Source organism: Heterocephalus glaber, unplaced genomic scaffold (assembly GCF_053883595.1).
Source record: "Heterocephalus glaber isolate CG9 unplaced genomic scaffold, H.glaber_assembly_v1.0 deba00001594, whole genome shotgun sequence".
In the NCBI taxonomy this organism is placed as follows: Eukaryota; Metazoa; Chordata; class Mammalia; order Rodentia; family Bathyergidae; genus Heterocephalus; species Heterocephalus glaber.
Window position 1 is genome coordinate 13,434,894 of NW_028258369.1, and position 15,735 is coordinate 13,450,628.

A 15,735-nucleotide genomic window follows, 5' to 3' on the forward strand; every position below is an offset into this window, starting at 1 on the left:
TTCCCAGGGTAAGACCTCAGAGAAGTGCTGCAAACGCTTGATGGAGAGAATTGTCATTTGGCTTTCAAGAACGTGTCTTAACAAAAAAAGATAGGAAGCTTCATGCCGAGAATATGAAGACTTGGAATTCTGCCAAAACAGGCTGTATTGTTTTCAAAATGATAGTCTCTTTTTTTCTAGCTTTAAAATCCAATATGAGGATTATTGTTTAAAAAAATTATGCCAAAGTATATTGTTGGAAGAACCTAAGTCCAGCTCAGAATCCCAGATACACTGGCATGTGTGAGTACTATTGTAATAAATTTTCAATAAGATGTACAAAACATGACATGCAATTGTAAATCCTATCATATTTTTATGAATCCTCATGAAAAAAGCTTTACATAAATATTCCAAAGTTTTAATTATATATTTACAGCAGCACAAACTCCTGTCCAGTCTTAGGGAAAACCTAGCCTGCACACAGCAAGTGTTTTTGACTCCGAGCATTTTCACAGATGCAAATAGAGCCATCTGGATCGAGTCAGCATAGCCCTTCTGGAGCTAGAGAGCTACCACTGCAGGCTCTTCAGCAAGGTGCAGCAACAATGCTACAGCTGCAAGGCTGAATTAGGGCCCAGCCGAGAAACAATGGCCAAATTTAGGAAGCTAAGAGGCAGTTAGGATAGTCAAATTTCACTTAATTTCAAAATTTTCCTGGGCCTTTTGTTCACCTAGCCTTATAAAATATTATAAAGAATAGGTTTTTAAGGTCCTCTAGTTACCTGCCTCAGTCTAATTAGAAAAATCCGAAAATAAAATACCTAAGACAGAAAGTCTCAATACCCACCACTGCCTAGACTGAAAAGGGACTGACTGAGATGGGGATAATAATTAGGAAATTACTTTGTAAGTCAACATTCATGGTGCATAGTATGTGCTATGTACTGTTCACTGTGCTTTTCATATGATAACTTATTTAACCTTGACAGCAACAAAAATCTGTGTTGTACACTCTCTTAGTCTGTTAAAAAATTCAAAAAATAAGCCTCTTATAAATGCTAAAGGATGAGTATTACGGTAATATGTTACTATTGGCAATAATTGTACTCACCATATATAAGAGAGTTCTGGAATGGAAAGCTTTGACTTGGTGAAGAAGTTCTTGGCCACAGAACCTGTCAAATGTCATTGTTTAAATAAAGCATTAATTACTTACCTAGGGAAGCTTTTATTCTTATATGTAAATGAATCTTCATTCAGTAATCTCTATCATATAGCCACAAACACATTTATTTATCAAAACAACTACAAATTGGGCCGGGGATTTAGCTGAGTGATGCCGCCACCTGCTTCACAAGTGCAAGATCCTGAGTTCAATCCCTGGTACCAAAAAAAACCCCTAAAAATCACAGGACTAAGAAAAACCTATGGCATGCCTAGCGTGGGCAAGGCCCTGGGTTCAATCCCTGGCACCACAAAATAAACAAATAAAAATAAAAGCAGTATATGAACAGCTTTTAAAACAAAATATAGATTAGAATGGGGCAAAAGAAGTAATGACATAAAAAAAGAAGTAATGACATAGTCCGCATGACAGATGCAAATCCCATAAATTAATTCCCACTTTGTTCTTGCCAAAAAAAAACTGCAAAATTTTACTAAAAATTCAAAAGACAAATTTCAAAATTATTTAAGTAAAAATATGTTAAGCACTTATATTTAAAAAGTGGAAAGGTAATATACAGTCACGGTAGAAAAATGAACAAGAAGGACAAAATTAACACCACTGTTCTCATTAACAGACATCATGGGAAACAGTTTTGGTGAGGTTTAAGATATCTTGCCGGCTTTTTGAGGACTTTGTCCAGGAATTTTTCTTTAGTCGTTGTAAATTTACCTATATCAACTGAAGACAGGCAATCATTCCATTGTACATGTTGTTTAACTGAAGGTCCCACCTGCACTTGAAATGATAGTCTTCACTAAGATTCAAATTTTCATGCTTTGAGCTCTCAACACAGTTTCACAGTTCCAAAGCCTCAGTTCTAATTAACTACCTTTAGAACAGTTAAATCAGAGCCCCAAATTCTATTCTAAATTGATAAAGCCAAAAGTTTTTCCATGCCAATCATAAGTCTTCTAAATGGCCTTAGGATAATGGGTTATACTGGACCCTAATACAGACTTATTTTCCTATGATAGATTATCAAAGATCAAAGGCAAACTACCCTATAAACCAACAAGCTTTCTCCCCAAAAGTGTCCTGTAAATAATACTGATACATGACTGTTCGCCAACACTGCAACCACTTTGTCAAACATTTGTCAGAACTCTTGTGAGCCTGCTGACCAGCTATTTTATAGATACAGAGACACCTTCCTCTTGTTTCAGTTTCATTTCCCCCTGCATCTCCTTTCTTGCAAGCACACCAGACATACAAACCCACAGCTAGAGACCTGGCCTGGCCTTCAGAGAGTACCACAATGCCTCAGAAGAGTTAGGTGAAGTCCACAGGAAGTTGGCAGCTAACAAGTTCAGGTGTGCCTTGGCTACTGCCACCGAGGGAGGAAGCTGAGGAGAAAGCCTGAGTGCTCCCAGCTTTGACACTGACCACTTGGGAAATACAAACTATGCCCTGGAACCCGCACTCCAGTACCACTGCCACCCACCAGAAACAGAGATTCCATTTATACAAAAAGCCCAGAACAGGTAAAGCTATAGGGAGAGGAAGTCAATTACTGGTTACCCAGGACTAGGAGATGGGAAGGGCTTGAAAGACTCCTAATAGGTTGGTCATCTCTTGGCTGGTGATGAAAATGTTCTAAATTTCAGTTGTGAATATACTCTGTGAATATAATAAAACTATTCAATTGCTCACCCTAGAAGTTTATGGTATGTGAATCATACATATATCTATAAAGATTTTTTTTAAAGACACATGAACTAATTGCAATATGTGAACTTCTTTTAATTGTGATCAAGCTAAAAAGAAATTTAAAGGCATTCATGAGCCAAGTATGGTGGTAAATGCCAATAACCTGAGCTACTCAAGAGGCTGAGGCAGTACTGCAAGTTTGAGGCCAGCCTGGGCAACACAACGACATCCAATTTAAAGATAAAATAAATAAACAAAAAGGGCTGAGGATGTAGCTCAGAACTACCCAGATTCAATCTCTAGTACCACTAAAAATAAACAAACAGGAATAAAGCCATTTAAAAACATAAAAAGGCATTTATGAAACAGGGAAATTTCAACAATGAAGACTTGATGTGAAAGAGTTTGGTTTGGTTTTTTTTTTCCACAGGTGCCAATGATTTGCCACTATACTTTTTAAGGAGACTTTAGAGATACACCTGAAATATTTTTCAAGTGGAACAGTGCGGCAATTGCAACTAAAAATCATCTAGGCTGAGAAGGAAAACAAAATCACTGGTGCTGTGTGATAGGTAAATAAGAATTTGTTATATCAGCTAGCCTTGTTGTATCTACATTTGAGATTTTGCAAAACAAGTTAGAAGACAGTAAAAACACTTTTACCATATACATATTTGTGTTTGGCATATGTTGTGAAGAAACTCACTTGAGCAGGAATAAGGTTATCAAGTGCTCAATGCATATAATCTAGGATTCTGCTCGGGTTTTTAAATCATGATGGTAATGGTAATGTTAATTTGTTGTATCTATCTATACTGTACTGCTTCCGATAAAGTTATTACCACCAATCAGAAAATTGTTTGCATTTATTTGTATAAGTATACCTCAATTACACACCTTATTTTAAAGAAGAAAACTAGTGTTAACCCACACTTCAATATGTCGGGTTACAATTACCAAGAACACACTGTTTTTCTTCAAAATTGAAGTATAAAAAGTTGTGTGAGTTTTTCTTGCAGACTCTACTATTTCATTGTTTGTTTAATCTCCAGCCTGTTAAATATAGGCATACAGAGGAATTAAATCTATTCCTCTGCACTTGAATTTTACATGAGAAGTCTACAAGAATACATATATCTGAAGACAACACAGAAGGATTGACATGTGGAAAAATGCTAGCCAATTTTCCTTCCACATTTTAATTTCTCTCAGAAAAACCAGAGGAGAAAGATTTGAGCTAAAGAAAACGAGCCTGAGTTTAACCTTCTAGGGTGTGTAAAACATAAGGAGACTTGTGAAACTAATTCCTTAGAAGGCTCCGCTCCGCCCTTGCTCAAGCTGTACTATAATGAGTAAGCAATTTAACATGTCCCTTTAGAGCTACAATTTACCATTTCAAGAACTGCTTCAGCTAATAAGGTGCAGGGTCTAGACCAGGTTCTCCCAAATTCCATTTAACCTCTCTGAAACAGCAACATAATTTTCCCAATGTCACTGCCATCTTTTTTCTGCATGGTTTCTATTTGATAAGAAACTCCACCTCAGAGAAAGACAAACCGAAACCCTGGAAGGCTGTCATGTTCACTTTGTGTGAACTATTTTCTCAGGATGTTTACCATTACTTGTGTGAGAACAATGTCCAGGGACCCCCCCATGCTCTCACCTGAAATGAAGGAACTGGGGTCCGGCTGAAGGGATCGAAACTGATTGATGTAGTATTCCCGCTGCTCTTCAGTTATTCTCCAGGGCTCATCCGGGTAATTGCTGTTGTTATCCTGCAGTTCTCTCTCCACTGAAAAGGACTTTAAAAGTAAAAAGGAAATGCTCAGAGTGTCTGCCTTATTGAGTTGAAGTAGAAAATTTAAACACCAATAAACGTTATTATGCATTATACTTAATTTTTTCCTCAAGGGAACAAATTTATCTGTATCATAACTAAAATGTAACAGCAACATAAACTGTAGGATAGACATCAAGCTTTACACTTTTTTGTAGTCCTCAAAGTGTTGAACAGGACTGTGCATGAAATACTGAACACTTGGTGAGTGATAAAAATTTTTCCAATGTGATGAAGGGTAAAAAAATCATCCTTATCTTCAACTATTTACCACATTTTGATCCCTTCTGGTCAGCTGAGTAGACAGAAAAATAATTTAGATTATTTTTAAACCATAATTAAAACCTATTAGAACAGCTACAACCACATGATCTATTTTTTCTGTTGCATTCACATTGTATAAACTCAAGAGTCAAAAGTGCCAATTCAAGTCCCATGTCCCCAGGTCCTACTTGGGTGGCAAGTCAAAGTCACTGACCCTGCCTGTCCACATGTGTAGTTGGGGATACCGTAACTCTTAGTAACAGAGGTGAGCATGAGAACAGATGTCAAGGGTATCCCAATAAACAGAGTAACAAGGGGTTGCATCCAACATGCCACTAGAGGGCGAGCATGTCAAATGCAAAGATTTAGGCGCCCAGCAAACAGGAAAAAGCAGTAGAGGAGAAAACAAAAAGCTCTATTAGGCTTTGGGGAAAGAAACAAAAATGATAATGTGAGGAGGAGGAGCCAGGCTTTGTCCCATCTTGCTCATTTACCTTAAGATTAAGGGGCTACCTGCAAAGGGCCACTTCCACAGAACCAAGAAGTGAACACAAAGAAGGTGAGCTCTAGGACAAAAGGAAACTAAGAAAGAAAGGGAGGGGTATTACTGCCAAAAGCTGTCAAGTTCCCGCTTCTGAGCACACTGTCAAGGAATTAATCATTGGGAGGGCATTCTACCCACTATCCCCAGAAACCGCCCCCATACACCATTCCAGAAATTAATGCTTCCTGGGAACACCTCAAAAAGGAGACCATGACATTAGGGGCTGTGGGCCGGGAATTTAGCTCAGTGGTTCCGCTGCCTGCCTCACAAGTACAAGGTCCTGAGTTCGATCCCTGGTACCAAAAAAAAAAAATGGGGGGCTTTAGATATCACCTTTGCAGTAAAGCATCTATCACTTTGACATCTGAAACCTCGGGTTAAGGGTGCTTTGGGAGAAGGGCATGAATCGATGCAAGGAGAATGGATGCTCCCAGAAATGCTGAGTGAGGGTGCACCTGTGAAGAAGCTGCCCCTCAAAGGAAGAACTGGGGTCCTCCGGGATGGTCAGAAAGAAAGTCACGCAGAAGGTGAGGGCTGTGTGGTTAGGAGTCAATACATGCGATTAGTAATCACTATATCACTTCCACATCACATGAGTTTCTACTAAATGTAAATCAAACCACTTTTAAATACTCAGGGAGTCGCTGTCTCATTAGTTAATACCTCAAATTTGTAGCATGCTTTGACATTTATGAAGCATTTCACACATCCCTACCTCATTTGAGTATCTCAAGACATGTGGAGGTAGGCATAGGAGGTATTATTATCCTTTTCCCAGAGAGCTTAAGGGACTTGCCCACATTAGGGAACCCTTGCAGGCAGCAAATAATGGCCCTCTTTCTTTTTATAATCTCTTTATTCATAGTCATGTTCCTGCATATCCAGATATTTTTAAACTGGATTTTTCTCAATTTTTTTCAGAAATCACTTATTGCTAGTAAGAAACAATACAAAGAAAGCAAAACAAACAAAACAAAAGTCAAGCTGAGCATTTGATGGGCCACAAAACGTTCCAAAATGCTCCCACCACATTCCAAAGCCATGCCCTAGCAGCACTTTAATGTACCCAGTCAACTGACAGGTTCAGAAGCAGAACACAGAGTGGAGGGGCGCTGGCTGGGATTGGAGTAGATGACTGGTCAGATTATAACATGGAAAACTCACCAGAACACTGTCTTCCAGGTCAGCTCTGACAGAAAGAGCTGGAGTAAGAGAACTGACCAGCTGGGCATAGGCAGGAGAGACCAGAATGGATGTTTGTGAGGATGAAGTGGGCAGAGATGGTGCAAAAGCTCAGTCTCCCCACTTTCCCGTGAATAAAGGTGCAGAAGGCCATGCTGAGCATTGGCCTGCTGCATTCCCTGCTTCGGAAATGGAAGCCACTGCTCCCCTGGGACACCCTTCCCTCCTGGTACTGCAGCTGCCCCTTCCAGTTGTTGTTAAGGTCAGCATATGTTTGCTCTTTCCCCTATCCCGTGACCATCTGCTCACTATTTTCTCTTCACATTACCTCACACCTGGGTGGCATCAGTGGCCTCTTAGTAAGCTCAGGTCTGTTCTGACAGTAGGAATCAGAAATGGACAGGAGAGGGCGATTGATTCCCCTGCTAAAGGCCTATAGAGGTGATCTGTTGCCTAACAAAACAGTTCACCTCCTCTACTTGGCCTTCAGGGTGGGTATAATCCAGCCTCCTCCTCGTCCACTCTCAGCTCCTTCCTTTGGGGTCAAATGTATACCTTCTTCCCAGGACACTCTTCCTCTTATACCAGTGTACCCAAAGCCTACCCATTCCTCAAGCCCCGCTGCCCAGAGGGCTCTCCATGCATCTCCCATGCCCACAGCTGCAACAGAGGCCGCTGCTGCCCATCCCTGTGCTGTGCTACCAAGATGAGGCCAGCAGCCATCCATGTATAGACCCAAGACTCATCTCACGCTTGGTCTCGCCTAGCGACTCAAAGTAAGTGTGGCACGCACACAAGGTGCCAGCCTTTGAAGTGCTCTGGCATGGAAGCTCTTCCCTGGCAAGAAAACTTAGACTAGATGCTCATTCTTAAAGATGTAGATAAGAAATAGATAACAAGCAGAAACTGAACAGTTGCACAGCAGGGCCATGATGTAAAGGCCAGGTGGGAATTAGTTACGAGCGCCCAGAATCAAAGTCCAGTAGTACCTGTGAGGTAGCCAGGGAAGCAATACAGAGTAGGAGTAAGGAAGGCTGCTGGCGGCTGAAGGTAAATGAACAGCGAGGCAAACACAAAGCAACTAGGGCCGGGCCCATAATGGCAGAACAAGCAGGAACCAGCAGAAACTCCACCTCTGTGGACACTGGCTAGCTCCTTGACTCTCACTTCTTGGATTCCACTTCCTCTTCAAGAAAACTTGAGCTTGCAAGGAGAGTTAGTTAGTTCCTACTCCCCAAGACCAAAAAGGTTCTGCCACAAAGGGAGAGGGCACATGAACACTGTGTGATCATTTTCATTAAATGTGCTAAGCTACTGCCATCTCTTTCTCTTTGCTTCTCACTATGTATTTTATGGTGTGTGTGTGTGCGTGTGTGTGTGTGTGCTTGTGTGTGTGTGTGTGCTTGTGCACAAGCATGCACGTGTGTGCATGCATGGTGTGCTGCTTAGGATTGAACCTGGATCCGCACACATGCTAACCAAGTGCTCTACCACTGAGCTACACCTTCAACATCAATGTATATTTTAAATTGATTTAATAAGCCAAGTGACTTGAGCATCTTTTTTAAAAAAATGTATCTTTAGGATAACAGTGGTGAATACCAAGAGTTTGAACATTTCAAGCATTCTTAAGTATCTTCACCCAGGTTTCAACACAGAGGGCTACAGTCACATCAGATACTACTTTATCCCACATGCAGTCCCTAGCAGGTATAACACAGACACTAAAAAGTATGCCTACTTATTGACAAGCTTGAGTAAGTTCAGGGACATGTCTTATATCACAACAGATATGTTCTTTTTAATGACAAGAAATCTAAGAGTCCACTTCATATTTTAAAGTTTGAGATCTAGCAAAAGGAGTTCTTGATTTTCTGTATTTAACTTATGGTCTGATCTTTAAAGGAATTCTGAAGTTCCATATCTGAGTGTTGCAAGACTATAGAAGGAGTAGATAATATTCCAAAGACCAGTAAGTTGAAATATTCCAAATGGAAGCTGATCCACTACAAGAAGCAAACCATTTAAACTTCACTGCATAAACAGCAGGGCCCACAGATAACAGGCTCAGACTATACTGCGAAGACACTAGGGAGACACAGATAAATATTAAACAGGGCGATCAAATGATCAGATTTGAGTTTTGAGTTACAGAAAGACCACTTCAGTGAGGAGATTGGAGTGGTAAAGACTAAAGCCAGGAAGACCAGTTACAGCTGTACCAGCAACCTGGGCCAGAAGTAAAGGAGGCCCAGAAGGAGGACTGAGAGGAAGAGCAGCGAGAAAAGGCTCCATAGCCACCACCGACAGAAGGGCCACTCCAGGCAGCTCACCACCCGCTTTGTCAGCAGCTAGGGGCCACATCCCTGCAGGATCCAGATGCACGAGACTATTTCCTCTGAACCAAGTGAACATCAGCCATAATAGTCGACACATCATTTTGGATAAAGATCTGAAAATTCAGCCACCTAAGAGAAAATGGCTACTTGTGAACTAAAGGTACTGAAATAGAAGCCAGAGACAGGAAAAGCTATATTTTTGCACACACCCTAAGAGCCCTCCCCAGTTCAACTCTAACTCTGGCAGTTTTGTTGGCTGACCAGAGATATTTGCTACTTGATGCCAATTTTGAGCTCTGCCAGTGTTTTTAAGAAAAATGGAGAGAGAGAGAGAGAGAGAGAGAGAGAGAGAGAGAGATCTTTCACATTTGTCTGCTTAAGCCACATACATATGGTTCATTATACAGTTTCTGTAGACACAGAAGAATTAGATTTGCTTGTATTTAAAACATTCAACTCCTTGGTTTTGTATCAAGTGAAATGCAAATATTTGACACTGCAAGTTATTATCTCTGGGGGAATAGGCTGTTTATAATGAAAGAGACTTCAAAAGGCTCATTAAAAAGTACTATTATTATTAAAATCCCAAAAGGTAACATTTACCCCCAAAGTACCTTCAAAATCAAGCAAAAGCGAATAATACGAATTGCAAGGAAGTGTTATCAGGGAGAACATACTGAGTGTGTGTATATTGATTCAACCACAGAACATTTCTGTTTAGAATATAAGCCCACCCTGGAGGCACTGTGTAAATGCCGTGGCCTTAGAGCCCAGCCATTTCACGTACGAGGATAGAGATCATAAAACAATGTCCTTTTGGTGCTTTTGCAAAAAATAAACCATCTGGAGGAGCAAAAGCTAATACCAAGCCCAAAGTGAATATGTGAGGACACTTCCCTTGCCAAAAATATTTTGGAAATACATTTACCATAATCACTGATAAAAGCATCATCTCAGGAGCAAAGATGTGAGAAGACTCAACTATCCTAAAGAAAAAGGGGTAACAGGCTGGAGAGACTACTCTATAGCCCAAACAAATATTAATCTGCCTAAAGAAAGATCACGGGAACTGGCCAGTCATGAGGCTGAGAAAAGACATCACAGCGGCAAATGATGGCAGTGCTGATATGTGTGATTACGGTAGACATCCTCCAATAAATACCTGGTATCAGTGACTGGCTACTCAGCCAGCAGTGACATTTTCTGCTCCCTTCTTGCGGTTAGATGCAGTCACGTGACTAAGTCATAGACATTGCAATGTGAGCACCAATGACCCATACCACTTCTGGGCAAAAGTACTGCCCTGTACACTCCTCTATGTTTGGCCCCATCTGCCACTGAATGGAGGATGGTAAAGTCACAGGGCAGAAGGAGGTCTGGTGCTGAAAAATAAAGTGTCTGCAAACTGTTATATGAGTGAGAAATCTGTCTACTGCGGTAAGTCATTAAGAAGTGAGGCGTATTTGTTATAGCAGCTGTTCTTCCAACTCATCTATCTTTCAAGCAAAGCCAAAAGGAAAAGAAGATCTGGCCCATCCCAATGGCACAGCCAGTCCTGCACTGGAGATAGAAGTCTGAAGTTAATTCAATTTTGTAACTTGATAACCTAATGACATTAGACTATTTTGAGCTCGAATACTTTTCCTATTATAATTTGACGGTTCATGCAGATTACCTATATGAGCAGAATGTTGATTCATTTTTACAGCAGTCTCTACTTTTGCTTAAAATGGATCCATCTTTCATTGGTCTGAAGGAGATTCCAGGGAAGATGTACAGAGTTTAAAAAAAAAAAAGAAGAAGAAGAACTAGGATGAAACTGTAGGAAAACATTTAAATGAGGAATGAAGAAAAGGAGCTAGAAAAAGGAGGCATAGCTCAGCAATCTTAACAGTAAACCATTCCATATAATGTTTAATAAACTGTGTGTATGCTCTGTCTCTTAGCCTTTGCCACTGCAATATAAAGCCCACAAGGGCAGTAACTTGTTTATCCTGATTACTATCATGTTCCTAGTGCCTGGAAAGTGCCTAGCACATAGAAAGCCCTCAATAAGTAGTTGTTGAATGCGTGAACAAATAAACAAATGATCATACAAACTGTCAATCCCCCTTTGGAGACAGAAATCCGGTTAATATGACTTCTACCTATAATGACTGAAGCTAAAGTTTATCATTTATCAGTGTCACCAACACTGTAGAGGCTGGACCCTCTTCAACTTATCTACGAAGTTAGAGAACTCTGTTGAAAACTGTTTTGCTTTTTATTTTGAAATAATTATAAACTCACAGAAAGTTGCAATAAATAAATTCTGGTTTATTTATTTATTCTGAGCCAGAATATGAACTGAGTCCAAAGTATGTACTCTTGATCATCAGGCTCTATGGTTATTTCTTTCTATCTATTGATCCATTTTATAAAATGGAATGTTTCCTTTTCAGAAAGAACCTTACTGCAATGTCTGAATCACTGCAGCAATTTTGTAGACTGAGAATTTGATCTTGGGATATGAATGGCTACTCTACATTTTCACCCTCCTCCCCATCGTTTGGTATAGTTTAAGATTTTGGCTGATAGATTATTAAATTATATAGATATAGCACCTCTTATTTCTCACATAATTTTTGCATGTAAGCAGTATCTGGCATATGTTCCCTATCATGAAAGAATCCAGGGTTGGGGATTTAGCTCAGTGGTTCCACCGCCTGCCTCACAAGCGCAAGGCCCCAAGTTCAATCCCCAGTACCAAAAAAAAAAAAAAAAAAGAATCCAGCAGATAGCCTACAATACAGATATTCAGTCATTTTACTGATATTTTAGTATGTGGCACTGACACCATTTTAATTAACAAAAGAAATGCTTATGAGTAACCACTGTCTCCAATTCTTCCATCTACTGTTCCACAAGGGGATATTCCCTCACGACTGTCAGAATTGTACTCTTTACTTAGAGGGCAAGGTCAGGAGAAAATAAGAAATCAGCAGTAAGAGGAGACCTTGACAAGGCCAGGGACTTGCAGAAATGCTGCAGTGATGTTCCCACCCTGTCCTTAGCCTTCGGGTCAAGGCTGTCTACCTCTTCTCCAGTGTGTCCTCCCCTTCACACTCAAGGAAACCTGAGGTCAGACGGGAAACAGATGCACCAAGAACTCAGGCTGAATATAAGAAACACTTTAGAGAGTAAGACTACTGACTGAAGGTGCCAACAGAGCACAGGGCTGTAGGCAAACAGAGGTGGGTGCAAACTGCAAACCTGCGATGTTCGTGCACCAAGAAGTTAATTTCTGAGACACCGGCTTCCAAAGGACCCGGCCTTACCCTCCAGCCTCCTCTCCCTCCCACTCCAGGCTCTAGCCATGCCATCCTTCTTCCAGTCCTTCAAGTGTGTCTCCTCTCCAGGCCATGCATGGCAGACTGGCTCACTCAGACTCCATTCTACTGCCTCTCAGCATAACTCCCTGCACTGCACAGGCTGGCCAGCCAAAAAGTACACTGTCCAAACGCTTTTGCTGCTAGAATTCTGGGTGGAACTCAGGTTCCACTAAACAAATATGCTCATGGAAATGTGATTCAGAGCCAAGTTACACGGTGAAAGACTCAGGGAACAAAGCCTTCATTTGCTGACCTAGGTTATGCATGGTGTGGAACTGAACCTGAAGCTATGGCAACAGCTTCCCAGTTCTGTAGCTCTCTGACTGTGGCAGAGGCAAAACTCCCTCAGCATCCCAGCTCACCTGTGGGGTTTGGGGATCGTTCCTGAAAGCTCAGAACAGAGTCTGGATCTTGAACCCTTCCACAGAGTTGGTGGGCTATCCACATCCCCTATTATAAATCACTATTTGTTTAAACTAGCCAAAGGAGATTCTATCACCCATAATCGAGAACCCTGATCAATATGTGTCCTTTGTCTAGGCTCTCACCTCTATCTGGAACACTCCTCTCCTCACGTCTCAGCTCCATCCTTGCTTTGCCTGATGAAGTCCCAGTCGTCCTTCACAGCTCAAGTCAAAAGCCTCACTTCTTCGGGAATGCCTTCCCTCACTTTCTAGCTGAGGCTGGATTTCCCTGTTATATGTAACCAGGACACTCCCTTGTCTTTATGGCAGTTATTAGTTTTTAAGTCTACATGTATAGGTGGGATCAATTTGAATCTTTCTCCTCCTCTTGAATACAAGTGCCTGGACTGCAAGTTTGTAGCCCTCAATGTTACTCTGGTGCTGCTGGCTAACCCATAGAAGCCACTTAATAAGTATTTCCAAATTGATGGAGGCAGTACTACCTACCATGCAAGACTGTTGAAGGACTGAAAGGGGACAACATAGCATTGGAACCCAATAAGCACTCAGTCAGTAGTGACTACTGTTCTTGGTACAGGCAATTGGGGGCCTGACAACACCTGCTCATGTAAGATCAAGTGGAATAATGATGGGCCTAAGGGCTAAAATGGTACTGTTGGAAACAAGGCTTCCATGCTGATGGCATAGTCATAACTGAGACCAAAGGGTTCTGGGGAACAAATCAGAAATAAACACCACACTCTTGTCTATTTTCACAAAGTACTGTCTAGGACCAGCAGTTCAATCAGGTGTTTTCAGCTATATCTGAGAGTTTAAATCAGAGCTATCAAATCAGTGTGGTCCTAGCTATTACCAGGAAAGGTCTGGCCACCATAAGACTTTAATGTAATGCCCCATTCCATATAAGGAAAAGCAACAATGCTGACACCAGAAATATAATGCGCTCATCTGCATTCATCGGGAGCCTGACCACTATAACACTAACTCATGTCTACCACACTTACCATCTCCCATTCCTCCATCCATAACTTCTGCAAGGCCTCAAGGCAACATCCAAATCAATGTGATAATTATGGAATAAATGTCCTTTTCCCATACACATCCTTCAATTTCTATCTCAGAGATACCCTCTTTCCTGGAGTTTTCTTTCAGTAACTCCATATTCTTTTAATACTCTTGTCTTGTAAAATGAAACATTTTTGCCTTTCATGTAGAGATGCTGCCAACAACAAAACCAAGCAAATAACCTCTCTTTAATGTTCAAGTAGTGTGAGCATGTAGTAAGCACCTGAGGTGGCGCATGCCTGTAATCCCAGCACTTGGGAGGCTGAGACAGGAGGACTGCTTCAAGTATGAGGCCAGCCTGGGTTATATAGCAAGACCCTGTCTCAAAACCAAAATAAAACAAAAGAAATACAATAAAAAAACAGGTAAAAAAAATCTCAGCTAACAAAAGTAAAACTTCAGTATCAGTTTAAATAAAATGCTTCCTTCCTCAGAAATAATGGTACAAAATGAGAAACAGAACTATAAGTAAGTGAAGAAAATAAGTAGGGAAGGGGCTTGATGCTACAAAAGTAGGGCCTCCTTGCAATAATAGTGCCATTTGGCCATCTGTGGCTCCTACAGCAGACACAGTGAAATAGAACACAGACAGGACATATGAATCACTTATTTCTTAAGCGATGGTATAAACCTCCAGCTACGTGTTGAAATAAAATGGGGAATGAATCTGGTAAGCAATAGCTCAAGAACAAGGCATACAAATATCTATAAAATGTATCAAATAAGTTCTTCTTGTTCCACACAAACATATTCATATTCTCTCCCTCCCTCTCTTGAATTTCAGTTAAAGAACTTAGTTCTCTAAGCAGGGCTGGGAGGTCAACACACACAGTGTTGACATTTAGCATCTCTAACAACAGAGGATTTTTTAAGCCTTAATACACACTTGTAAACTAAGTAATTCAACTTTATTGCCACCATCATAAAAACAAGAAATTCCCACTGCAGGTGGGCTTGCAGAATGGAAAAGAACTCTAACTTTATTTTTGGTAGTACTGAGGATGGAAGCCAGGACCTTGTACATGGTAGGCAAGTGCTCTACCACTGAGCTATAGCCCTAGTCCCCCCACAAGCTCCTTCAAGTGTCCCTGGAGCCCACAACCTCCTCTTGACCACTCAACCAACAGTTTTGCACACATGCTGCAGTGTCTCATGGGTCCAAAAGAAGAGACATCAGCTTCTGGTTTCAGACTACTGAGAATGACAAGTGAGTAAGAAAACACAAATAACTCAAAGGAAAATATGGAATAGGATATGAAGAAGCAACCCACAGACAAGAACAATTTACAAAGGGCCTTTAAGGTTAAGATGTTCCACTTCAACAATAAAGAGATATACTAATTCAAGTATACCAACATGACACAGAGCGCAGTGGCACATACTTGTAATGCCAGCAGTTGGGAGGCTGAGGCAGAAGGATCACTGTGAGTTCGAGGCCAGCCTGGGCTACACAGTGAGTTCAAGGCCGACCCGAACTGCATAGTGAGACCCTGTCTCAAAAGATTAAAAAAAAAAAAAGAAAAAAATTTAATACATCAACATACCATTCTTCCACTACCAGACAGACAAAAGTCCACAATATAAATACATAGTGTAAGTCTGGTAGCGCATTATGTTTGTAAAGGTACTGGAAAACAAATATTTTCATACATTGTTGCAAGTCTGTAAACTAGTATTGCCTCCAATTTAAAACCTGCTATAAAAACTACAAATGCAAACACATTTTCACCCAATAATTCCATTTCTATGAACTAATCCCATATATTTGCAAACAATTCTGTGAATGCAGGGATTCTATGTCAACCTGAAGCTGTTGTTAGATGAGTTTATGGAAAATGAATACAACAAAAT

General features: G+C 40.7%; 1 protein-coding gene across 19 annotated transcripts in view; it reads right to left on the reverse strand.

Annotated features, from left to right (window-relative positions):
- The window catches only part of Reps2 (RALBP1 associated Eps domain containing 2), a 384,213-nt gene that overhangs the window by 242,356 nt on the left and 126,122 nt on the right, over positions 1 to 15,735 (reverse strand). For all 19 annotated transcript variants that reach the window (XR_015444120.1, XR_015444116.1, XR_015444119.1 and 16 more), the window contains exons 6-7: positions 4,521 to 4,659; positions 1,094 to 1,157 (exon numbers count right to left, since the gene is read on the reverse strand). Coding sequence is in view for 10 of the 19 variants with exons in the window: in XM_087193684.1 (XP_087049810.1) it covers positions 1,094 to 1,157; positions 4,521 to 4,659 (203 nt within the window). In the remaining 9 variants the exon portion in view is untranslated. The remainder of the gene's footprint in view (positions 1 to 1,093; positions 1,158 to 4,520; positions 4,660 to 15,735) is intronic.